At 47.5% G+C, this 25,255-nt stretch overlaps 1 protein-coding gene across 2 annotated transcripts in view; it reads left to right on the top strand.

The window, feature by feature from the left end:
- PCMT1 (protein-L-isoaspartate (D-aspartate) O-methyltransferase) overlaps nt 1-25,255 on the top strand; it is a 199,365-nt gene that overhangs the window by 65,002 nt on the left and 109,108 nt on the right. For both annotated transcript variants that reach the window (XM_069234300.1, XM_069234301.1), the window contains exon 3: nt 17,834-17,865. In XM_069234300.1, the coding sequence (XP_069090401.1) occupies nt 17,834-17,865 (32 nt within the window). The remainder of the gene's footprint in view (nt 1-17,833; nt 17,866-25,255) is intronic.

Here is a 25,255-nt window from a genome sequence, read left to right as displayed (position 1 = left end):
CTTTACACATTGCCTTCCAAGTTAAGCCTTCCTGCTCTGTGCCAAGCTACCAGAGGGTGAACACAGGTTAGTTTATGATGTGTAACTGACTTACCCTGACTAGGATTGTGGTTCCTGCTTGGACAGGGTGCATACCTCCCAAACGTCTGTTTATTACTTTATGAACATTTATCAAGGTTCTAGTTCTACAGTTTATTACACAGACCGTTAGTCATCCATTGACTTCTGGAGGCATGTCTCTGCAAAGTTTCTGATTTGTAATGGTTAAAGGCATAACAATCATGGGTCAGTTGCATTTAGGGTCTAGCATGGGTAGATCTTTGGTGTGTACCTTTCTTATTGTGGTTGTGTATATAGATCCTGGGTGAATATGAGAACCTCTCTTTTGACATCTTGTCTGGGAAAAGGGAGGGTTGCATATGACTTTTGGGGAATCCCCTAGAGAAGAACTGAGAAGAGCCTTTTCCTGCTCTCTCAGGCAATCCTCATCAGTGGTCATGAGCACTGAATAGAATAGCGAGCTAATTTCCATAAATGGTGTGGACAAGAAGAAAACAAAGTTCTCAATATCACCCAAAAAGATTCCTTAACAGGCTTGATCCACTTGTGAATCTGCTCTCTAATATAAATCCAGAGTGCCCTGTAAAGCTATGCATGGATTTCCATGTAACAGCTTTACAAATCTGTGAAACTGGCACATTTCTTAATGGAGCCATTGTAGCTGCTTTCCCCCTAGTTTGAATGAGCCTTGGGCTTACCAAGAAGATGTGTATTCACTAACTGGTAACTAAATGTAATGCAAGAAATTATCAACCTAGAAATTGACTACTTTGACTTGAGGAGACCAGTCCTTACTAGGCCATAATTTAGGAGTCTCTTCTAGATTGTTTGATCTCTTTTGTTTTGCTTAGATAGAAGTGCACATTTGTGTTGACATCTAATCAGTGAGGATCGCTTTCTGCTGGATTGGGAGTGTTTGGGAAGAAGGTTGGCAAGGAAATGGTTTGATTAATATGAAAAAACGACACCACCTTCGGAAGAAAGATAAGTGGGTTCTCTTTATCACTCTTCCTATTTAAGATCAAAAAAACTGCTTAAGGTTTGCATTTTCCAAGACTAGGGCTTTCTTGAATTAGATTGAGAAGAAAACACTAAGGCTGACCTTAGCCGCCCACCAAGGTCTGACCGCTGGGCGGCCGCACTCCCGCCGCGGTCATCAGGAGATCCCTGCTGGGCCGGCGGGTGGAAACCTGGTTTCCGCCCGCTGGCCCAGCGGGGATCTCGGCCGCAACACAGGAGCCGGCTCCAAATGGAGCTGGCGGTGTTGCGGCTGAGCGCGGGGTGCAGTTGCACCTGTCGCGCTTTTCACTGTCTGCATAGCAGACAGTGAAAAGCTGCACGGGCCGTGGCACGGGACCCCTGCATTGCCTGTGCCAGTGGCATGGGCAGTGCAAACCGCCATGAAAAGGCTGGCGGGAGGGGGACTCGTAATCCCCTGGGCAGCGCTGCCCTGGAGGATTACTCCCGCCGGGACTAAAGTGGCGGGAAACCGCCGGTCCCGTCGTAATCCCCTGTGAAGCACCGCCAGCCTGTTGGCGGTGCTTCCTCCAGAACAGCCCTGGTGGTCTTTGACCGCCAGGGTTGTAATGACCCCCTAAGTGCCTCAACTTGGCATTCAGGAATGTGGGTACCAAACTCTTTAGGCAAGGCCCTTTTGATAGATCAAAAAATAATGCTATATGCATTAACACTGGTACCAAGAATACTACTCCAAATCAAAATATTGAATGTCTTACTGAATCTGATGGCACCACGAGGGCCCAGACTGTGGTGGTATCCAGGGCTACTTCACCTCTTCTTGAGTCTGCACAAGACGTTGCTGTGCAAACGCAACCTTCTATTCAGAATGCAAGACAAAATTTATTACCCCAACATCCAATCCTTGAGTTTGATAGGATTGTTCTTGAAGTCATTCAGCTTAGACACTTAAATCTCCCTTCAGAATGTGTGACCTTTCACAAGGAAGTCAGACGTCCTCCCAAGAGCTTCTTACCCTTTCAAGTGGAAAGGTTTTGTCATCTGGTCCTTAAAAACTGTAATGATCCAATAAAATGTCAAGAGGATGTAATTTTACCTTGTCTGCTTAATTTGGCATGACCATATCAATAATTAAGTCCTCTTAAAGTTCATATAGCTACCATAACAGTATATGGAAAAAGACAAATACAAACCAGGCTTAACAAGGATTCTCACTGAGCATATCTTCTGTACCTGTGGTTTTCAAAGCAACATGCATGCACTGAAATTTGTATAATTTATTTCAAGGAGGATACCTATGATGCATAAATAAGAATTACAAGAAGCATTATCTTTTTGTGGCGATCACAGTGCAGTTTCATCAAGAATCACTTTAACTCGACAGGGGTGTAGTGTGATAATATCCACACCTAATATGAAAACGCCCCATATAATCTCATGGCAATACATCCATTGAGAATTGGTCAAAGGAAGCATGAATATATTAAACTCACATTGTGGAGTGGAGCGCAGATTGACAAGAATGGCCCCACATTTCTTCCAAACTATTTGGCACTTTTCTTATATTGCTTCATGTCTATAATAAAAAAATTGTTGAGGATGTCATTCATATCTGAATGCGATTGCTTGGTGCTATCCAGAGGAGTGCTGCAGTAACTAACCAGCTCTGGTTGTAATTCCTCAGATGCCATAAGTTTGAGAGGATGCTAATATAACGTGCATGCGTTCACCCAGGATACATATGCATACCTTGCCGAACCATCTTATTTTGCTGATGTATCTGAAAAGCATTATTACTCAAATTGTGATTCATTAATCAAACAACAGTAGAAGGTACCATTACCCATAGATAATGAGAAAGCTAGAAAAAAAGACTAACTGTGAGGGCAAATGTAACCCCAAGGGGTGTGTGTGTACGTACACACTCACACTCACTGTTGCAAAGTGGATAACAAAATGCATTATGATTCTGACTCATATTTAATGAAGACAATGTATTAATAGTTCAGATATACAGAGGTGCTTATTCATTGGGAGATAAATTACTCCGATCATGGGTCACAGAGAAGATCTACATTGGATCAGACATATACTAGTAATAAATTAGCAATTCCTTTCTGCAGCGGCTATCAAGTGTTGTATTATACATGTATGAAAACAGGTGCTAACCTATGAAAACACGTGCTAACCAGGAGTGGCTGTAAAACACCTGGCCATCAATAACTTATGAATTCAAACCAGTATAACACTAATTAAATATTGTATTTACAGTAAAGCAGCTTGCCCCCAATCATCCATTTTATTAAGTTCATATTCAATAGATTTGACGCAATGTACCCATTTGAATTCTCCTATGGTGAGTAGAGTTGCATTGGTACCTCCTCTTCTGATCCCATGTTCATTGACTTGTCATCTGATGTCCTCCATTGAGTGTTTGTGTTAGTGTTCCACCAGGGGAGCTCCAGTTGTACTACACTTAATCTGACTTCGGTGCTGTAGAATCTCTGCTTCAGCTTTCTTTGTTGTCTGAACGATGTAGATTAAATTACACGGACATCATATCACATATGTCACAACATTAGTGTTGCAATTGGTGAAAGATCAAATTATATTTGTCATAATGTTGAAGTAATTTAGTTTCAGTACAGTGTTTACTGGCAGTCCATTGTTCACATTTGTGGTGTCCATCTAAAGGCAATAGTCCTATTGTTAATTAAGTATGGGTTGGTTATTCTTTCAGAGAACAGCTTTCCCCACAGAATCTTTAATGTTAGGACCTCTTTTAGCTGAGAACACTTGATTTATTTTTTTCAGTGTGAGACAGGACATATTTTAATATGTCCCAATGTATGCTAATTTTTCTTGAGCTCTGTAAACTGTAGTGAATGTTCTCAAATATGTTACTCAATCAGTCTCAGTTTTACATTTTTGGGGCTGTAACCAGTCTTCTCTCTGATAGTGCTAAGCCCTCCTTCTTGTCTGTTTCACCAGTTTGGTGAGATAGTTTCTCTCTAATAGTTTGGTTATTATGATGTCTGATTCTCTGAAGTAGCCATACTGCTTGAAGCAGTTTTTGTTGGATACGGAGAAATTGACCAAAGAGCTAATTGTCTCTGAAGTGGCAGGAATAATGACTATTGTATGTCAGTAAGGTGTTGCTTTCCATGGGTTTCGAATGACAGATGTGTACAGTTTACTGTCATCTACCTGTATGGTCAAATTAAAAAATGAAATAATGTTATCGTTACTTTGCCCTATGTTGGGCTCCAAGTGATACAAAATCATTCCGTCTCCTGAGCTGCAAGGGTTGGATTTCTAAACCTGTGATACAGGGACTTAGTTCAGTTCATCAACAATGAATTAGAAAGCCAGTTGGACCAGAGCACTGACACTAGACCACTGAGCATTGCTGCATATGCAGTGTTTTCAGGTCCCTCCTTGATGTGTTCAGGGACACCATGGCAATCCAAACAATCTTTAAGGAAGGAAAGGCTAGGCGCAGACAAGTAACGAAAACAGACTGCCCAAACTAGAACTGTCACAGTGTTCACAACACCTAGAAGGAAGCATGGAAGTTTTTTTTGTTAATTTTGAAGCAGCATTGTCATTAAAAGGCTTTAGTAGCAATGTAGCTTTAAAAATTAGTCTTTGCACATTACCCAAATACATTCAGCAGAGGCTGCTTTTGCACCTGAGACTACCCAAAAGTTACCAGTGTTCTGTTGTGCCTCACTCAGGCTGTGTGGTCATGGACGGACTTGGTAAGGTTACATACCGGTTAACACCAATTCCTTGAGTCTCACAGGCACAGTCCTTCAAACTCAGATCCAAGAGTGAGACAGACCTTTGTGCTGCTGCTGCTTGTGTCACCCAAGAGTTCCAATAGTTACTTCTAGTTTTTCTGGCCTGTGTGCTCTTTTACACAGCAAACACTATTGCAGTAACACTGCTATCTGGCACAATATTAGACTGCTTCTTTTTGTTATGAAACTTCAAATTACTTGCTTGTATTTGCTTGAAGCAGTGTTTATTGTTGTGAATTTTCTTTCTTTACATCAGTGGTTCCCAACCTGTGGGCCGGGGACCCCTGGGGGTCCGCGAAGCCTCCTCAGGGGGTCCGCGACCGCTTACAAAATGTAATAATATTAGTTCCCAGCTATCAGTAATGACTCAGTGGGGGTCCCTGTGTTCCAATAATGATTCAGTGGGGGTCCCCGGGCTCCAGTATTGATAAAATGGGGATCCACAGAAGTCAAAAGGTTGGGAACCACTGCTTTACATAATTCTTTTTCTTTTGTGCAGCAAACTTAACATGTTTTACCTTTGCTTGTGTTCTTTCCAAATAGTGCGTAACCAGTTCATCGAATCATCATATAATTTCTACATCACTTCCTTTCATTTTCCTAATGCATGTGGCACTTAGCAGTGGTTCTTTGGGGGAAAATCTGAAACCGGTTAAATTACCCATTTATATTCATGATTGTATTGCGGAATAATAAACCTTTATATACTTCAAATACTTTTCGATTTCCCCATGAAGTTCACCATTCACAATAATCCCAAACTGTGTATAATGGTTTGCATTCATTTTGTATTACCATCACTTAAACTCTTAGTCATCATTAACTCAGTTCATTGATCTTTGTTGAAAATTCATGTCACATTTCCATCCTGCTCTGCTGTCCTGATAAACTAGTTAAACAGTTGGCTAATTCTAATTAACTCTCTACACTTAGGAAAGTTTTCTCTTTATGGCGATGTGTGGTGCTTCAGACATGCCCGCATTATTAGCTGTGGATTACTATCCCTGTCCGAAGTGTAGTGCAGAGCATTGAGAAATCAGTATTGTGGCTAGACCTTTTTATCTGTCATTAGGGTTAAGGCCTACTGGCCCACCTGTCTAAAGTTCCATGCGTGAGTAAGAGGTGCTAGTGATATCCATTTTGCATATCCCTGGCCTGGCCTGGCCGAGCGCAAGATAGAGGATGAGGACTGTGCTCCTTCACAATAAAAGTATATCCCCTGTATTTCTTTAGCTGGCAGGAGTAGACCAAGACCCTGAAGTGAGTAGGAAGAAGACAGGGCTACCTTTAGACATTCTGTGACTCCTTGTAATTAGCACAGAACTGCTGATTTGTCTTCCTGGGCACTGCTCTTTTGTGGATGGTGGACATGGAGCAGATTCATATTACTTCAGTGAAGTGGTTCCAAAGCAAGGCGGAGCCATCCGGATGGAAGTAGTAGTGGGAGCAAGAAGGTGGTAGTGGCTTAAGGGGATTGCACTCAGGAACATGTACTTGGATGATTCTTAAATTGTGCATTGTTTAGTGCAACTGTGTGGTCAAAGTACTTTCTTCTAAAGATAAGCACTAAGCTGGGCTTTAAGATCATGTTTTTGGTTGATTGTTGAATGCTGAGCTCAGACACCTTGAGAAGCCTGTGACTGCTCACCCTGAGAGTCGAGTGCAAATGGTGTTGTGCTTGTCTCGGTCTGCAGAACTATTGTAGAATGGGCCCTGTAGCATCAGTGACCGATGTCGTCTTTCTTGATGCGAGATGAAGATAACTGAAGAATCATTCCCCTTTGCTTGTCTCAACACCTAAAAGATAAGGAAAACACCGTATTTTAGTAGAAATCTAGACTACAATCATGTTAATATCAGCTGTAAGAAAAATAAATTAATGACATCGGAAAACAATATCTCCGCATAGCAATGACATCTGCTGTAGTACGAGGAGTCTGAAAAACCTTACTTACTCATAAAAAGAGTTTCCGTACAGGATAACGCCATCCACTGGGCAGGGCAAAACAAGCCATATCTGGGTGGGAATAATCCTAGTCTCTGTGACCTTAATTAATAGAATTTAAACTTTCTGTTACAGTAGCTAGTAAATGTTTCATTCTATGGCAGGACCGGAGGCGAGGATTATGCATGTTCAAGGCTTATCAACCACCAATGATGCCATGTCCAAGACCGGCCTGAAATAAAACCTCTTGAACATGGAATCAGAAGACCAGTCAGCTACATTGATAATGTCCTCCAGTCGAGCACTGAGCGAAAATGCCTTAGATGCCATTGCACCCCTGACAGAATGCGCACCAAAACGTGTCACGTTAATGCCTGCCTCCTGCGTAACCCACCTTATCCACCTGGCTATGGTCAGAGAGGAGACCGCTTGGAAGGGATAACGAACGGAAATAAGCAATTGAGTTTCCCCCGGGGGTCTAACGTCTTCAGTCGCAACCTCATAGGCCTTGAGGCACCTCACCACACACAACTTAGAAGACTCGTCAAAGGCCAGATAAGAAATCAGTCTAGTATCCGTCTTAGTTCTCCTAGACACATGAAACGTAACCCCTTGAGGCGTAAAGACCCTACTGGAAGCAACCTGAAGCAGGGCTGTTGAGGAGCAGGTGATGGTCTTCCTTAACTCCCAACGGATCTTCGTGATCTTGCGAGAGGGAAGACTGAGGGTCTTGTTCACCGAATCTGACAAAACCCAGAAAGGTGATCTGCCTGGAGGGAACCAGCGCCGACTTCTTGGCATTTATCAAGAAACCTAAACCTTCTAATAGAGGGATTGCAGATTGCAGTTGCTCCAGCAACCTGAGGGGACACTGATTCAGCAGCAAAAGATTGCCTAAGTAGATGATGAGATGCATTCCCCTCGCCCAGAGGTGCTCCACCACCGGCCTCAGTAAAACACCAGGGGGGGCCGAAGAAAGACCGAACGGCAGTCGTGAACTCGTAAACCTGGCCCTGCCATTGAAACTGAAGAAAACAACGGTGCGGGGGAAAGATGGGCACTGCCAGATACGCGTCCCGAAGGTCCAGACGCACCATCCAATCACTGGGGTGCAAAAGGTCACGCAAGAGATGGATGCCCTCCCTCTTGAAGAGGCGGTACAGAAGCCAACCGTTGAACTCCCTGAGATTGATTATGGGTCTCTGGCCCCCGTCCCACTTGTCCACCAAAAGATGTTGCTGAGGAAAGGGAAGTTAGAGATATAGCCGCTTTCCGGCACAACTCTCCCACCTCTAGATCCACCAAACATTGTTGAGAACGGGTGAACACTAAGGGCCGCGGGCGGGAGAGCTGCACTGGAGAACCGAAAAACTCAAGTTGAAACCCCCTGGTTGTCTAAAGAACCCAAAGGTCTGATGTAAGGGCCTCCCTTTCGTGAGCGAAAAGAGCCAACCAACCCCCAATTGGAAGGAATACTCCCGACAAGACACCTACTGGACTGAGCTCCTTGTAGCTGGCCTCGCAAGGATCCTTTGGCTCCTTTGTCGCGCTGTCCCCTCCGATTGGTGAAGAATTCGCTGTAGCACGGCTGTTCGGTCGCTTTGCGTGGGGCTTGACTTCTAGCGGGGCCTTGGATGTAGAAGCGGCCGACCGAGTGCCCTCTTCCCACGACTGGCTGAGATAAAAAGGCGCGGCTGAAAGATCTTTTTAATGGATGACTGCGTCTTATCTAGCGACGTCAAGGTGGCAACGAATGTAGACAATTCCTTAATGAAAGGGTCTCCCAAGAGATTCCATTGAACCACAGGCCCCGTCTCCACCAAAGCCACATCCCCCACCCTCGGGTCCACCTTGACAAGGAGTGATCTATGCCCTTCGGCAGAGAGGCCACAGTTGGCTTTCCTGAGGAATATTATAGCCCTCTGGGCCCAACCAGAGATTGCCTCCGGAGACAAAGGAGTATCTTGACACCTTGGCTTGCTCAGCCAACTCCAGGATTTTAGTAAGTGGGCCAGAAATATTGAGCAGCTTATCTTGACAGGTCCACCAGGACCTGTTGATTCCCTTTCTTGGGATCCTTAATAAATTTCTGTAAAAATGTAGCCACCCTCGGATCTATGTCTGGGGTACAAGAAACCTTCCCAGGAAGGGAAGGGCGAGGGCATTCCGCCCGCAGGCGCACCCGAACCTCCTTGTCAACGAAAGATGTGACTTTATCGGAGGGAACCCACTCGGAAGAGCGCGGGTGGACCAAGTCATCAGGATCCAACTTGTTCGACCCCATAGGTAACTGAAGCTCCAAGGGTGTTTGAGGGGGCTTCCAAGGCCTAGAAAAGCCTGCCTCATCAGTAGTCGTGCGAATCGTCCTCCTGGTCCGCCGACGGCAAGAGGGATAGGGAATCGCCAACCAGAGCAGAGGGCTCCGTCAAAGCCTGCTTCACCTTCTCAAAGGGCTCTGTATCCAGGGCGCCCTCTAGTTTGCGTTTATAGGCACGTTGTGCTGATTGACCCCAATCTGACAGACTTTGGGCAGACATGTTAAGAGGGGCCGGAAAGGAATGAGCTAGCTTCTCCATTGGCTCGATGGCAGCCGCCACTGCCTGCTGAATGGACGCACCCACCGCCTCACAAAGTTCATTATCAATGGGAAGGACCGATAAGGTCTCTTCCTCCACATAACCCTCCCCCTGCTTGCTGACCAGAAGGCCACTGTACTACAGGGTCTGGAAGCGAATGGCTGGGGCGAAGTCCAACAATAAGCACAGCTTGCACCAGAATATGTGTAGGACCAGGTCCAGATGTAATCTGTGCAGTGTGCAAGGAAAAGTCAGCAGTCTCTGACAGGCCTTAAGGTGGAGTGGGGAGATCCTCTCTATAGAAAGACGCTAACAGGCCAAAGACTGATTGGGATAATCCCCTGGGGCCAGCCTCCCTTGGATCTCTGGGAGCTAAGCACAAAGAAACGCCCAGGCCCGCCCCACGGCAGCCGAGGTATCAAGCGCGTGCCAAGCGCTATGAAATATCGTGAAAATAAAGAATACAGACCCGGAGCTCCGGGCGTCAGGCCATCAAACACAAAACACAGCGGCGTGTGCTGTCACTATGGACCCATACGGGCGTCAGGGCTTCCAGGGCGCACGATGACGAAAAGGGATTCCACGGGCTCGTAAGTTATTTCCTAACTAAAATGCGCAGGCCCAGGTAGAATCACCGAGACGCGAGATGCACGTTAGAAGAAGTACGGCTCCACCCCCTGAGGCGCAGCGGGAGCACTGCAGCACCTGGCGGGCTGTCGAGCCACGAGTGGGGAACAAACAGCCTCTCCTTGGCTCCCTGTAATGAACAAAAGGCACTAAAAGCACCACAAAACGCGCCGCTATCGTTAATCACAAAACCGTAGCAGACACGTCATAAACGCACAAGCAAGAACACGGAGAAACAAAGAAGGGAACTTATCTTTGCTCGAGCAGGAAAGAAAGAGGAAGTGCCTGAGGAGGGGCAGCTGGGATATGGCCTTACTCGTTGTGGATTGGCTGTCCAGATTGTAGTTTCCATCCAATAGTGTTCTGGGAAGTGTTTTTCTTTGCTTCCAACGTCTGCTGTTTGAATAAAGGAAAGAAAGTAATGCATAATCCTCGCCTCGGGTCCTGCCATAGAATTCAAGTATGTTACTTCATTTAAAACTCTCTTTATCAAATTTCGGATGCTTACTCAAGTGGTCAATAACCATGCAGTTTCACACAAATCACTGGAACTGAAGAAAATGAAATAAGTTGCTCACTGGTTTCAGTAATACCTAGAATCAGGCTAACAACTCAAGAGGAACACACATTGCCTTACTAGGTCTTCTCACTTCACCAGAAGTGTAGCTTTTTCTGTAGTGCAGGGACAGTAAACCCAGTGGCTGTGAGTGACCGTTCCACCCCAATTGTAGATGTATTTTACTACTTAAATGGGGACATCTGGCCCATTTCTCTATGCCTGCTTCTGTGTCCATGCCACACTTGCTCTGCCTTTCACATTGTTTTAAACATTTATTTAGTCTGTTTTGCGTTTAATACTTTTTTTGTAAAAACATTACTGCCTGGACATTCGGGTACTGAGAGACAGACACTTTGCCGTTCAGACCTACAGGACTTTTTTAGTGTAAGTAGAGGTATCCCCAGCCCACTGCCAGGAGGTAATGGCTTGGGTATCTATTCAAAGGTAAGGAATCTGCAGCTAGAATTCTCTATCAGATGAACAAGTTACTTACCTCCAGTGACGCATTATCTGGTAGAGACTCTATCTATTCCTTACATCCACCCATGCCTCCATGCACTGCGGATATGTCTAGTAGGGTTAGGGTTTATCCCTTTTCAGGGCCCCAGTTTTGCACAGACAAAATGTTGGTTCTATCCATGACTGCGCTTCTGGCATGGAAGTTTTGTGGATAAAAGAACTGACCTTCTGCGCTGGGTGGTGCCTTTATTGGTAACCGTGACGTCACAGATGGCTCCAACTACGCTGACAAAGCCATGCAAAGCCGGACGACGCATGCAGATCTGAACGGCGCCACCTGACGGCACACGCAGGGTATTGCTCAGCAAAAAATTCCGGATTTGTAGCTGATGCCAGGGAATTCAAAGGTAAGAAATCTGCAGCTAGATAGTCTCTACCAGATAATGCGTTACCAAAGGTAAGTAACTTGTTCTTCTATGGCCCTCTTTTGCTGAAATTGCAGAGAAAACTTAGTGAAATCCTTAAGGAAAGAATGGTCTGCTGCAGACAAGTGACAGCTTTGCCAAGGGTTCAGCAAAGTATTTATGGGTACTGCTATAAGCCTGTCCTCAGGAGAAGTGTGGCTGTGTTTTACTTCTTAAGTCTAACCAGTCGGAAATTGTACTACAAATGTTGACCAGTTATACGTGTTGCAGTGATAGTATTAAAAAATACACGTCTGATGGATACAACTACCTGTGGATTCGTCCTTGCGGCAGCATCCAACGGAAAGTCTTCTTCCTAGCTGTCGACGAGGACGTCATAATGGCACGGCTCCACATGACTCCGTCTGACGTCACCGTGCCAATAAGAGGTCCTCGTCGGCGTGCTGACATCAGTTTTCCTTTTTTCCGTGCCTTCAACGCCAATGTTTTTTCTTTCCTGGCTCGTTGGTTACTGTTGCGTTTTGGTGGTTACAATGTCTCCCCCAAAGAAATCGGGTTTTAAGCCCTGTAAAGAATGTGGAGGTCGGATGTCGGTAACCGATCCACATTTGGATTGTATCTGGTGTCTTCGCTCTGAGCACGATGTCAAGGGGTGTAGGTCGTGCCAGAGCATGAACCCTAAGGCTCTAAAAGAACGTGAGGCTAAGCTTTTCATGGCGAAAGCCAAGAAGGGCCACAAGAGGGTTTCATCCCATGCTTCGCCAAAAAAGCATAAGAAGCGGAGTCGCCATGATTCACGACGCCGCCATGACTCTCTGCGCCGGTCTGAGCGGAGCCGTTCGAGGTCTCCTACTCGACGCCAAAGTACATGGGAGGTGAGCCCTACTGTGGCGCCTCAGCCCAGGAGTCCGGAGATATCTCAGGCGCCGTCGGTCTATGGGGTGACTCTTCATAGCCCTCAGTTTCCACTGGCGCCGCAGGAGCCCGATGTGCGGCAGACTCCAGAACGGCAATATCCTGCTTTCCCGGCTCCAGGAGCAGATCCGGCAGCATTTTTAAATGCAATGTATGCCGTTTTCCAGTCCATGGCTCCTGCTGGTGCACCGGCGGGTCCCACAGGGCCATTGGTGTTTGACTTGGGCTCCCTGGCGCCGTTTTGCCCTGCTGAAGGTGTCGGATCGGCGCCGAGGATGTCTCCTCATGGAAGATCTTCACCTGCTGGGTCTGTGGCTCCATCATCGCGTCAGCCGACGCCATCGCCACGTCATTCGGCGTCGATGTTGTCTCCTTCCCGGCCGGCCCCATCGCCTTCATGCCAGCGGACTCTGCGGAGGACGTCATTGGAGTCCGTGTCGGCGCCTGGTGATGCTAGGAGTCATCCATCTCTTCCTGTGCCCTACTGGGATTCAAAGTCTTCGGCGTCAGTAAATTCATTATTGACTCCGACTTTGGAATCACGCCTTAGGTCCAGGAGAAAGGCATTACGACTTCTGGAGGAGGAAGAGTACAGACAGTTAGAGGGTGAGATTGGGCCTTTGGATGAGTACCAAGGCTTTGGGTCTGCAAGTGGCCTGGATACTTCCCCGGAATGGGACATTGCATCTCCGGGGGACTTTACAGAGGAGGCAGCATCTTTTCATACGGTGATCAGAAAAGCAGCAGAGTTTTTAGACTTTGCTTTGTCTGTGGCGGAGGTGAAAACCAACCTGTTGACTGAGGTGTTGCATCCCTCTACGTCCACTGCCGATCCCTTACTGCCCTTCAACGAGGCGTTGACTGAGCCCATTCTGGACCTGTGGAGAAAGCCGGTTACGACTCCAGCGGTGAACAGGGCAATAGCGAGGAGACATAGGGGCGCACCCGGGGATCCGGGTTTCCTGTCACGCCATCCGACTCCTGAAAGTTTGGTAGTCCAGGAGTCTTGCTCCGCGAAGTCTGCTCCTGGAACATTCCCTGTGGTCCCAACTGATAGGGAGTCCAAGAGGATGGAGCAGTCTTCTAAGAAGATCTTCATCGTGCAGTATGGCGCTCAAGGCTGCAAATTCTACCTGTGTGCTTGGCAGGTATGTCCACGCCCTTATGGACTCTGCTAAGGAGATGGTCAGAGATCTACTGCAGGATGTACAGAGAGGACCTTTGGATCTCTTTTTTCGGATGCGCAGGCGGCTGCGCAGCAGATTACAGTCTGGCCTGGACATGACGGATTTGGTAGCCAGGGCCATGGGGACATCTGTGGCTACTAGGAGGCATGCCTGGTTGAGGTCCTCCGGGTTTTCCTCGGACGTTCAAACCACCTTGTTGGATCTACCATTCAATGGTGAGAAGTTGTTTGGAGGAAAGGCGGATTCTGCCCTTCAGAGGTTTAAAGACAGTCGGTCAACAGCTAACTCTTTGGGCTTACAGACTACCACTGCTACTCATATAGACCTTTTCGCAGGTTCAGGGGGTTTGCATGTGGTTCTGCTTTTCGGAGGCCCCAGTACTTGGCCCAACAACCTGCCAATCCACCCTATTGTTCCTTTAGAGGGCGGGGTAGGGGTAGAGCTAGAGGGGCAGTCCAGCAGCCTTCATCATCATCCTCTTCCTATGGTGGACAACAGCAGAAGCAACCCTAGTTTTCCCCACTTTATCGTTCATACCTCTCCTGTAGGGGGAAAGCTGAGTCTTTTTCTCCGCAAGTGGGAGTCGATAACAACGGAATCTTGGGTGTTAAAGATTGTGGAAAAAGGATATGCTCTCCCCTTTCAGGAGTCCCCTCCTCCCTTTTCCCCCCGTCCTTCATTTTGTTCAGAAGACCATCTTCTGCTGTTTCAACAGGAAGTTCTGGCCATGTTATCAAAGGGCGCAATAGAGTTGGTGCCGGTGCAGGAAGGGGTCAGGGTTGTTATTCAAGATATTTCCTGATACCCAAAGCGGACGGTTGTCCAAGACCGATCCTGGACTTGAGGATTTTGAATTTGTTCCTCAAACAGGAGAAATTCAAAATGCTGACCCTAGCGCAGGTGCTATTGGCGTTGAACGAAGGAGACTGGATGATGTCTGTCGACTTGCAGGATGTGTACTTTCATATTCCGATACTCAAGTCGCACAGTAAGTATCTCCGGTTTGTGGTGGGGTCGCAACACTACCAGTTTGCGGTCCTTCCGTTTGGACTTACTTCAGCACCTCGAGTTTTTACGAAGGTGATGGCAGTGGTTGCAGCACATCTCAGAAGGAAGGGAGTAGTGGAATTTCCCTACCTGGACGATTGGTTAATCAAAGCCAAGTCTCCAGAGCTTATGCTGTCTCATCTGCGGATGACAACCCAGTTGTTGTTTGATCTGGGTTTTTCGGTTTACGTACCCAAATCTCACCTGGAGCCCTCAACGCCTCCTGTTAATAGGGGCAGTACTGGACACAACATTGTTTCGTGCCTACCCTCTGCCTCAGCGGATTCGGGACATTCAGGCGCTGATTCCAATGTTTAAGAATGAAGCAGCTGTTCAGTCCTCAAAGTCTTACCCCCTGCTCGGTCTGTTTGCTTCTTGCATTCTGTTGGTCACTCATGTACGCTGGCATATGAGGGCTCTTCAGTGGTGCCTCCGCAGGCAGTGGTTCCAGCACAAAGGAGATCTCTGGGATTCGATAAGGATCTCCAGGGACACTGCAGGGGATCTTCATTGGTGGACGGCAACCTTTCCCAAGGAAAACCGTTTTCGCTACCACCGCCAGTGGCCAAAGTGGTATCGGATGCTTCCACTCTAGGGTGGGGAGCTCATCTGGGGGACCTGGAAAACACAGGTTATTGGTCTCCAGCGGAACAGATGTTGCACATCAATCTGTTGGAATTGCTGGCAATACGTTTGGCGCTGAAGGCCTTCCTCCCTTCCCTTCGCGGTCAGTCAGTTCAGGTCCTGACGGACAAAACTACCGCGATGTGGTACATAAACAAGCAGGGAGGGGTAGGGTCGTACCTTCTTTGCAGAGAGGCTCTGCGACTCTGGTCCTGGGTTCAGGACCATCAGATTTGCTTAATAGTAAATCATTTGGCCCGAGTTCTGAATGTACGTGTGGACGGTCTGTCGTCACTACTCAATAGATCACGAGTGGCGTCTCAATCCGGACCTGGTCCTCTACATCTTCGGGATGTGGGGTTCGCCTCAGGTGGCTCTATTCGCCACTCGGGAGAACGCGCACTGTCCGTTGTTCTGCAGCCTCCAGTATCCGATGCAAGTAGCGTTGGGGGACGCGTTACGGATGTCCTGGAGCGGCCAGGTGCTTTACGCGTTTCTCCCCTCCCCCCCCCCCCCATACACTTGATTCCTCGGGTTCTGAGGAAGGTTCGTCAAGACCAGGCCCAAGTCATCTTGGTGGCACCGGACTGGCCGAAAAGGGTGTGGTACACAGACCTTCTTCAACTCTCTCAGTGCCCTCCGCTCCGTCTCCCACTCAGGGCAGACCTCCTCTCATAGTCGCAGGGGCAGGTTCTACACCCCCACCTCCAGAGCCTGCACCTTCATGCCTGGAGACTGAAGGGGGCAACCAGAGTTCCTTTTCTCTCCCACCGGATGTAGTGGATGTTATTCTATCGTCCAGGCGACACTCCACTAAATCCATTTATGCCGGTAGGTGGGCAAAATTTGTGGTTTGGTGCGGAGAGAATCAAAAAGATCCCTTAAAGGTCCACCTTTCAGATGTTCTTTTGTTTGCTCTTGATTTAGCAAAGAAAGGCTGTGCAGTAGCTACAGTTAAGGGCTATTTAGCGGCTTTGTCTGCTTTTCTTTGCCTTCCGGACCAGCCTTCTTTATTCAAATCTCCGATTGTAAATAGGTTCATTAAGGGCTTAGTTAATAAGTTTCCTCCCACGCCCTTTCACATGCCTCAGTGGGATTTAAATCTGTTTTTGACATTTCTGATGGGTTCGCCTTTCGAACCCATGCATTCATGCCCGTTAAGATATTTAGTCCTTAAGACTGTTTTCTTGATTGCAATTACCTCTGCTAGAAGGGTTGGGGAGCTTCAAGCCCTTTCTATTAAACCTCCCTTTACCATGTTTTTCCCTGATAAAGTGGTGCTGAAAACCAGGGCAGCTTTCCTGCCAAAAGTTGTCACTCCTTTTCATATGGGACAGACTATTACCCTTCCCTCTTTCTACCCTCCTCCACACCCCTCTAAAAATGAAGAGAGACTCCATCGGTTGGACCCTAAAAGGGCTCTTAGTTTCTACTTGGAGAGAACAAAAGACTTTCGTTTGGAGGATCAGCTGTTCGTGGGGTATGTTGGACAGCGGAAGGGCAGAGCGGTCCAGAAGCGAACTATCTCCATGTGGGTCATCCTTTGTATAAAAGTTTGCTACTCACTGGCGAAGAAAGTTCCCCCTGAGGGTATCAGGGCCCATTCCACCAGGGCTAAGTCGGCCACTTCGGCCCTGGCAAGAGGGGTTCCAATAGTGGACATTTGTAAGGCGGCAACCTGGGCGTCCCTCCATACCTTCGCAAAACATTACTGTTTGGATTCTGAGGTGAGGAGGGACGGCCATTTTGCACGTTCGGTATTGCAGGATTTCTTGGTGTAATCGGGCGGGCACCCACCACAGAGTGCGGTATGGCTTTGGGACTCTATTCATAAGGTGAGGAATCCACAGGTAGTTGTATCCATCAGAAGAACAAGTTACTTACCTTCGGTAATGCTTTTTCTGGTGGATACACTAGCTACCTGTGGATTCCTCACAGTCCCTCCCGCCTCCCCGTTGCCTGCCTGATTGCACAGATATAGTTGCAAAGGTTTATTTATATATATATATATGTGTGTGTATAATTTTGATGTTTATATTTCATGTGAATATATGCAATTATGGGAAGTGTTCTTGTGTATATATATTTTTTTAAAGTTTTTTTTATGGGTCGGTTCTCACCTGTTCGCCTCAAAGGCACGTAAAAAATGGGGTGAAACTGACGTCAGCAAGCTGACGAGGACCTCTTATTGGCACGGTGACGTCAGACGGAGTCACGTGGAGCCGTGCCATTATGACGTCCTCGTCGACGTGGACAGCTAGGAAGAAGACTTTCCGTTGGATGCTGGCGCAAGGACGAATTCATAAGGTGAAGAATCCACAGGTAGCTAGTGTATCCACCAGAAAAAGCGTTACCGAAGGTAAGTAACTTGTTCGATTGTCTTAAAAACTGGGATCTTGTTCGTTTGAATGTGACTGGCCGAAGTGTTTAAGACCACTCCTTTTGTCGATGTAGGTGGTTAATATTATGGTAATGTACATTTTCATAATTTGTGTGTACATTAATAAAAGCGATTTCAATTAAAGCAAAAAGACATCTGTAAAATTTACCAAAAAGAAGTATTAGTATTGCCTTCTAGAACTCACAGTAGTTACTAACGTCCAGTGAAAATGTTATTTCTGATTGCAGGTTTTCAAGCAACCATCAGCGCCCCCCATATGGTAAGGTCAAGTTGCTTATGGAAGCATGTATGTAAAAATATAGTCTGTAATATTTTAATTAAGATCTAAGCTTAATGCCCAAGTCGTTTCATTGGTTAACAATGTTTGCAGAGGGCTTTAAAAACTTAATTTTGCTGACCTGTCATTTTTTAACAACTGTTATGGTTTGACAACCTTCAGCAGTGTTTTACCTGTCTCCCTGCTCTCACCCATGTGACATTTAAATAGACAAGCTGTTGATTTGCTAAACCTCGCTGGCTCTGAACCTGCAATTCAGGCAAATAGCATTGTTTTCAGCATTCTGAACGTTATAATTGTCCCATACGCTGTCCTAATTAAGCATTCATAACTATTAATTTTACGCTCAGCCATTATTGTGTTCAAGCTGGATTGGCCCTTGTGAGTTCAGGATAATTAACAAGCACTGGCAATGCCACTAGTTCTTGCCTATTCGAAACTATTGGCTTTGCCAATATTTTTAGCCGTGTTGCAAATGGTTGTAAGGAAAGATAAATAGGATTGACGCAGTCAGTGTTGAGTGTGTTACAGCATATTTAATATTTTTTTTTTAACTTGAAGGTAAGCTGCAAGCCAGCGGCTGCCGTATAATCTATAATGTAACGTTACTGTAGTTCTATTGTCTGGCCGCCACCAGCTCACGCCTGACCTTTGCATTCGACCCCCCCCCCCCCTTTCAAAACTGGTAAGCATTTATTTACTAGTTAATCGACCTAAAAGAAAGCAGTTAACTTTTGGGCCACCTTCAGTTTAAAGACATTCTGCAAAGAACGTGTAAAATATGAAAAATTCTGATGGATACACCTACCTGTGGATTCCTCACCTAAAGAATTCTCCCCTTGCGGCAGCCTCGACGGAAATTTCTTCTAGCTCTGCACGTTCACGACGTCACAATCGTCCGACTCCACGTGGCGCCGTATGACGTCATCCAGGCAATAAGAAGCCCTCGTTGATGTGCAGACGTCAGTTCCCTTTTTTCCGTGCCTCAGAGTAACGGTTTTTCTTCGAGGCTAACAGGGAGCTACAGTTGCGTATCTGTGGTTACAATGTCGCAGCCAAGAAAATCTGGCTTTAAGCCTTGTAACCAGTGCGGGGGTCGAATGTCGGTTACTGATCTCCATGAGAATTGTCTCTGGTGCCTTAGTTCCGACCATGAGGTCGAGTCATGCGGTTCCTGCCAGTGCATGAACCCTAAGGCGCTTAAGGAAAGGGAGGCTAAATTATTCTTGGCCCGTTCCAAGAAGAAGGAAAGGCGTAATCGGAGAGAGTCCTCTTCGAGGACTCTTCATCGCCATGGAGACTCTCGGCGCCGTCAAGACTCCCGGTGCCGATCGAGTAGAGGACGGTCCAGATCGGCATTTCAGTCAGCTCGGCGCCGTCCGATGTGGGAGATTAGCCCGACCGTCACTCCTCCGCCTTCTGCAACTCCGACTACACCTGGGTCGGTTTTTGAGGTAGAGCCTCTTCAGAGGCCAGAGGGTTCTCCTGAGCAGGAGTTGCCTGGCCCATCATCGGCTTCTATGCCGGCGCCGGCACAGCAGCAATATCCGGCTTTCCCTGCGCCGGGTACGGATCCTGCGGCATTTTTGAATGCCATGTTTAACATTTTTTCCACCATGGCGCCTGGTGCAGGACATGGAGGTCCGTCGGGCCCTTTGGCCTTTAATTTGGGTGTTCCGGCATCTTACAAGCAGACACCCTTCATGCCATTTTTGTCTTCTGGAGCCGAAGCGGCGCCGTTGCCCTTGACGTCGCCCAGGAGACCTGTAACACCTGCTACGGCACCGGTGGATTCGCCTCGGATCCAGTCCACAGTCAAGGTTCCTGTGGAGCCGGAGGGTCTGGCGTCGGATGGATCCGAGGCTCGGCGCCGGCGAAGATCTTCAGCGTCGGCCGGCGCCTTATCGATGCCGGGTCTCGAGTCTAGACTCCGGTCCAGACGTCTGGCTTTGCGCCTTCTGGAGAAAGAGGAGTACAACAGGCAACACCTGGAAGAAGGTGAAATCTTGGAGCCTTCGGGTGATTATTCAAGGGCTGGACACTGCGAGTGGTATCGATACTTCCCCTGAGTGGGATCTGGCTTCCCCTGGGGAGTATACTGAGGAAGCTGCGTCTTTTCATGCAGTGATAAGGAAGGCTGCGGACTTCTTAGATCTTTCTCTTCCGGCTGCTGAGGTGAAGAGGAACCTTTTGACAGAGGTGCTACATCTGACTTCTGTGGCGGCGGAGTCTCTCTTGCCTTTTAATGAGGCTCTCCTGGACCCCATCAAAGACATTTGGAAGAAACCTGTGTCTTCAGCTGTCAACAAGGCGGTAGCTCGACGCTATCAGGCAGCTCCAGGTGACCCTGTCTTCCTCTCCAAGCACCCAACACCGGAGAGCTTAGTAGTTCAGGCTTCCTGTTCTTCCCGGTCCTCTCCTGGCTCGTTCCCCGGGACCCCTACGGACAGGGAGTCAAAGAAAATGGACCATGCTGCAAAGAAGACCTTTTCATCATGTAGTATGGCCTTGAAGTCAACCAATGCAACCTGCATTTTGGGACGTTATATTCATGCCCTTATGGAGGAAGCAAAAGGCCATCCGAACTTGTCGCAGGAAGTGTTGCAATTGATGACGGACGCTCAGGCGGCGGTGACCCAGGTGATCCAGTCTGGGTTAGACACTTCGGACTCTGTGGCAAGGGCTATGGGCACATCCATAGTTTCGAGACGTCAGGCTTGGCTGCGCTCGTCAGGCTTTTCAACGGATGTGCAGGCGACTCTCCTGGATCTGCCTTTTGATGGTGAAAAACTCTTTGGGACAAAGGCAGATTCTGCTCTTGAACGGTTCAAAGAGAGCAGGGCCACAGCTAGGTCGTTAGGACTTCAGACGGCTACCTCCTCCTCCTTTAGGTCTTATAGGAGGTTTAGGGGTTTTGGTCGTGGCTCCTCCTTTCGTGGCAGGTTCCAGGCACCACAACAATCTGCAAGCTCCATGCCATACAGATCCTTCAGGGGCAGGGGCGCAGAGTACGTACAAGAGGAGCCACCCAGCAGCACTCTGCCTCTTCCTCTTCCTCAGGAGGGGTGCAGCAGGGAAAGCAGCCTTAGTCCTCCACCACTCCCTGTTCACATGTCTCCGGTAGGGGGGGAGACTTGCCCAATTTCTTCCAATGTGGGAGTTTACAACATCGGACTCTTGGGTCATTGACATTGTAAAGAAGGGGTACGCTCTTCCCTTTCGGGAATTCCCTCCTCCCTTCCCTCCCCGCCCATCCTTCTGTTCGGAAGACCATCTTCTGTTGCTGCAACAGGAGGTGTTATCCCTATTGGCAAAAGGCGCAGTAGAGTTGGTTCCCGAGCAGGAAAGGGGTCAGGGTTGTTATTCAAGGTACTTCCTGATCCCCAAAAAGGATGGTCGATTACGACCAATTCTGGACTTGAGGATTTTGAATTGGTTCCTCAGGCAGGAAAAGTTCAAAATGCTGACCCTTTCACAGGTTCTTTTGGCGTTGAACGAAGGAGATTGGATGGTGTCTGTCGATTTGCAGGACGCATATTTCCATATTCCGATCCTCAAATCGCACAGGAAGTATCTCCGGTTTGTGGTGGGATCGCACCATTATCAGTTTGTGGTCCTCCCATTGGGTGTTACTTCAGCACCTCGAGTTTTCACGAAGGTGATGGCGGTGGTGGCTGCAGAGCTCAGAAGGAGAGGGATAGCAGTGTTTCCCTATCTGGACGATTGGTTGATCAAAGCCAAGACTCCGGAGCTCGTGCGGCATCACCTCCAGTCGACGACTCAGTTGTTGTACGACCTGGGTTTTTCAATCAATGTGCCCAAATCTCACCTGGAGCCCTCTCAACGCCTCCTGTTCATAGGCACAGTACTGGACACGACATTGAACCGGGCCTTTCGTCCGCCCCAGCGGGTTCAGGATATTCAGGCGTTGATTCCGATGTTTCGAAATGGAGCGGTAGTTCCAGTCCTCAAGGTCCTTCGTCTGCTCGGTCTGTTTGATTCTTGCATACTGCTGGTCACTCATGCACGCTGGCACATGAGGGCTTTTCAGTGGTGCGTCCGCAGGCAGTGGTTTCATCACAAAGGGGATCTCAAACACTGCGGTGGATCTTCAGTGGTGGGCAGCGGTTGGCAACCTGTCGCAAGGAAGGCCGTTCTTGCGACAGTGGCCACAGTGGTAACGAATGCTTCCACTCTAGGGTGGGGAGCTCATCTGGGGGACCTGGAGGTCAAAGGCCTTTGGTCTCCAGTGGAACAGAGATTTCACATCAATCTGTTAGAATTGCGGGCAGTACGTCTGGCTCTCAAGGCCTTCCTCCCTTCCATTCGCGGTCAGTCAGTCCAGATCCTGACGGACAACACTACCGCGATGTGGTATATAAACAAGCAGGAAGGAGTGGGGTCGTATCTTCTCTGCAGAGAAGCTCTTAGACTCTGGTCCTGGCTTCAGGACCACAAGATTTGCTTGGTAGCACATCATTTGGCCGGAGCTCTGAACGTGCATGCAGACGTTCTCAGTCGACGCAGCTCGGTCGACCACGAGTGGCGTCTTCATCCAGATCTGGTTCTGTACATCTTCAAGATGTGGGGATATCCGCAGATAGATCTGTTTGCAACTCAGGAGAATGTGCAGTGCCCGTTATTTTGCAGCCTCCAGTATCCGGTGCAAGGAGCTTTGGGGGACGCGTTTCAGATGTCTTGGAAGGGTCAGTTCCTTTACGCGTTTCCTCCCATACCCCTGATTCCTCGAGTTCTGAGGAAGATCCGCCAAGACCGAGCCCAGGTCATCTTGATAGCTCCGGATTGGCCAAGAAGGGTGTGGTACTCAGACCTTCTCCAACTCTCTCTGTGCCCTCCGCTCCGTCTCCCTTACAGGGTGGACCTCCTCTCGCAGTCGCAGGGGCAGATTCTACACCCCCACCTCCAGAGTCTGCACCTTTATGCCTGGATATTGAATGGGGCAATCTGAGTGCTTTTTCTCTCCCCCCCGGAGGTGGTGGATGTTATTTTATCGGCCAGGCGACACTCCACCAAATCGATCTATGCAAGTCGTTGGGCTAAATTTGTATGTTGGTGTGGAGAGAACAGAATTGATCCCTTAAAGGCTCGCTTGTCTAACATATTGTCATTTGCTCTTTTCCTGCCGCAGAAGGGTTGTGCAGTTGCCACAGTTAAGGGTTATTTATCTGCACTGTCGGCTTTTCTGTGCCTCCCTGATCAGCCTTTCTTGTTTAAGTCTCCTATTGTTTTGAGGTTTGTTAAGGGGCTCACTAATAAGTTTCCACCATCACCATTTGCTATGCCTCAGTGGGACCTTAATTTAGTATTAACGTTTTTAATGGGATCTCCATTTGAACCAATGCATTCTTGTGCTTTGCGTTTGCTAGTTCTCAAGACTGTATTCCTGGTAGCCATAACATCTGCCAGAAGGGTCAGTGAGCTTCAGTCTCTTAGTGTAGAGTCTCCATACCTTTCCTTCTTTAGATACAAAGTGGTGTTAAGGACCAAGGCGGCTTTCCTCCCGAAGGTTGTTACACTCTTTCACTCGGGGCAGTCTATTACTCTTTCTTCCTTTTACCCTCCGCCTCATCCATCCAAGGAGGAAGAGAGGCTCCACCGACTGGATCCACGAAGAGCACTGAGCTTCTATGTCGACAGGACGAAGGAGTTCAGGCAAGATGATCAGCTCTTCGTTGGATACGTGGGGAAGAGGAAAGGTAGAGCAGTCCACAAGAGAACGCTATCCAGGGGGGTCATTCTCTGTATCAAGCTTTGTTATTCCTTGGCGAAGAAAGAACCACCTGTGGGGCTTCGTGCCCATTCCACCAGAGCTAAAGCTGCTTCTTCGGCTTTAGCTAGGGGTGTTCCTGTGGTTGACATCTGCAGGGCGGCGACTTGGGCATCCCTCCATACTTTTGTCAAACATTATTGTTTGGACTCTGAGGTTAGGAGGGATGGCCTTTTTGCTCGCTCGGTGCTGCAGGATTTCTTGGTTTGACCATTCGGGCACCCACCTCCAGAGGTAGTACTGCTTTGGGACTCTATTCTTTAGGTGAGGAATCCACAGGTAGGTGTATCCATCAGAAGAATAAGTTACTTAACTTCGGTAACGCTTTTTCTGGTGGATACAATAACTACCTGTGGATTCCTCACGGTCCCACCAGCCTCCTCGTTGCCTGACTGGTCGTACCATGAAATCCATGGGTGAGCGTGAGCACCATTGTCTTATATATATGTATATACCTGAATCATGTATATAGTTGTGGCATGTATATATGCATTTCTTTTTCTGATTTAGATAGTTCAACGAAACATGTTTGGACTTGACTGACATATTTGTTTTCATATAGAGCAGTTATTGCTGTTACCTTATTTTATTTTTATTGTAATAAATGTTGTGTTTTCATTTCATTTGATGTGATTATGTTCTCCAAGGTCAGTGTTCACCTGTTCGCCTCTATGGCACGTAAAAAATGGTGATAACTGATGTCTGCACGTCGACGAGGGCTTCTTATTGCCTGGATGACGTCATACGGCGTCGCGTGGAGTCGGGCGATTGTGACGTCATCGTCGACGTGCAGAGCTAGAAGAAATTTCCGTCGAGGCTGGCGTGAGGGGAGAATTCTTTAGGTGAGGAGTCCACGGGTAGTTATTGTATCCACCAGAAAAAGCGTTACCGAAGGTAAGTAACTTATTCGTCTCTTCAAAAATTCCAAAAATGAATTTTATTCACATGCAGAACTGCTTCATCTTGGTGGTAGTAGTAGTACATAAGACTAAACCAATGCAAGGATGTTTTTTAAGGATTAGTTTTGAAACATGGGTTTTGAAACATTCATGCTTTGACCCACCCTGAGAATGCAAATAGTGAACTAAGAGGCAGATCATTTATGTGCAGCACCCTTAGGATGTCCTGTGTTGCTAATCTACATGGACAACATTTTAGTAAAATCAAACGTTCGAAAAGTTTTTGTACAGCGCAGATCCTGAAGGTATGTATTTCAGGATTGTATTATATGTAATAATAAAAGCACTGGCAAACAAATAGGTGTCGCCTATGCAAAATCTAGTGTCTTTGTCAATGTTTTTTGTACATGTTGCAGATGGCTGTAATAAAGATGTGAAGTAACGGAAAGAGCTGCCGAGTTGGGGAACCGGAGTCACCTCAATATCCTGTGATCCTGACCAAATCATGTAATCTCCCCAGTGCCATAAAAAAGTGTTTTTGTGCAGTATAATTGGTACTCTTATAAAGTATTGGAATACTTTATAGAAATTTTGAGTGCTTTTTGTAAAAGCTGCCCGTACTGAGAAAAAAGGTAATCCGTACACTTTGAAGGTGTGCCATTGTCCTAGGCGAGGAGAGGTGGAA

The sequence above is a fragment of the Pleurodeles waltl genome, chromosome 5 (assembly GCF_031143425.1).
Source record: "Pleurodeles waltl isolate 20211129_DDA chromosome 5, aPleWal1.hap1.20221129, whole genome shotgun sequence".
NCBI lineage: Eukaryota > Metazoa > Chordata > Amphibia > Caudata > Salamandridae > Pleurodeles > Pleurodeles waltl.
Note: the sequence above shows the minus strand (reverse complement) of the source record. Positions and strands in the feature narration are given on the sequence as shown.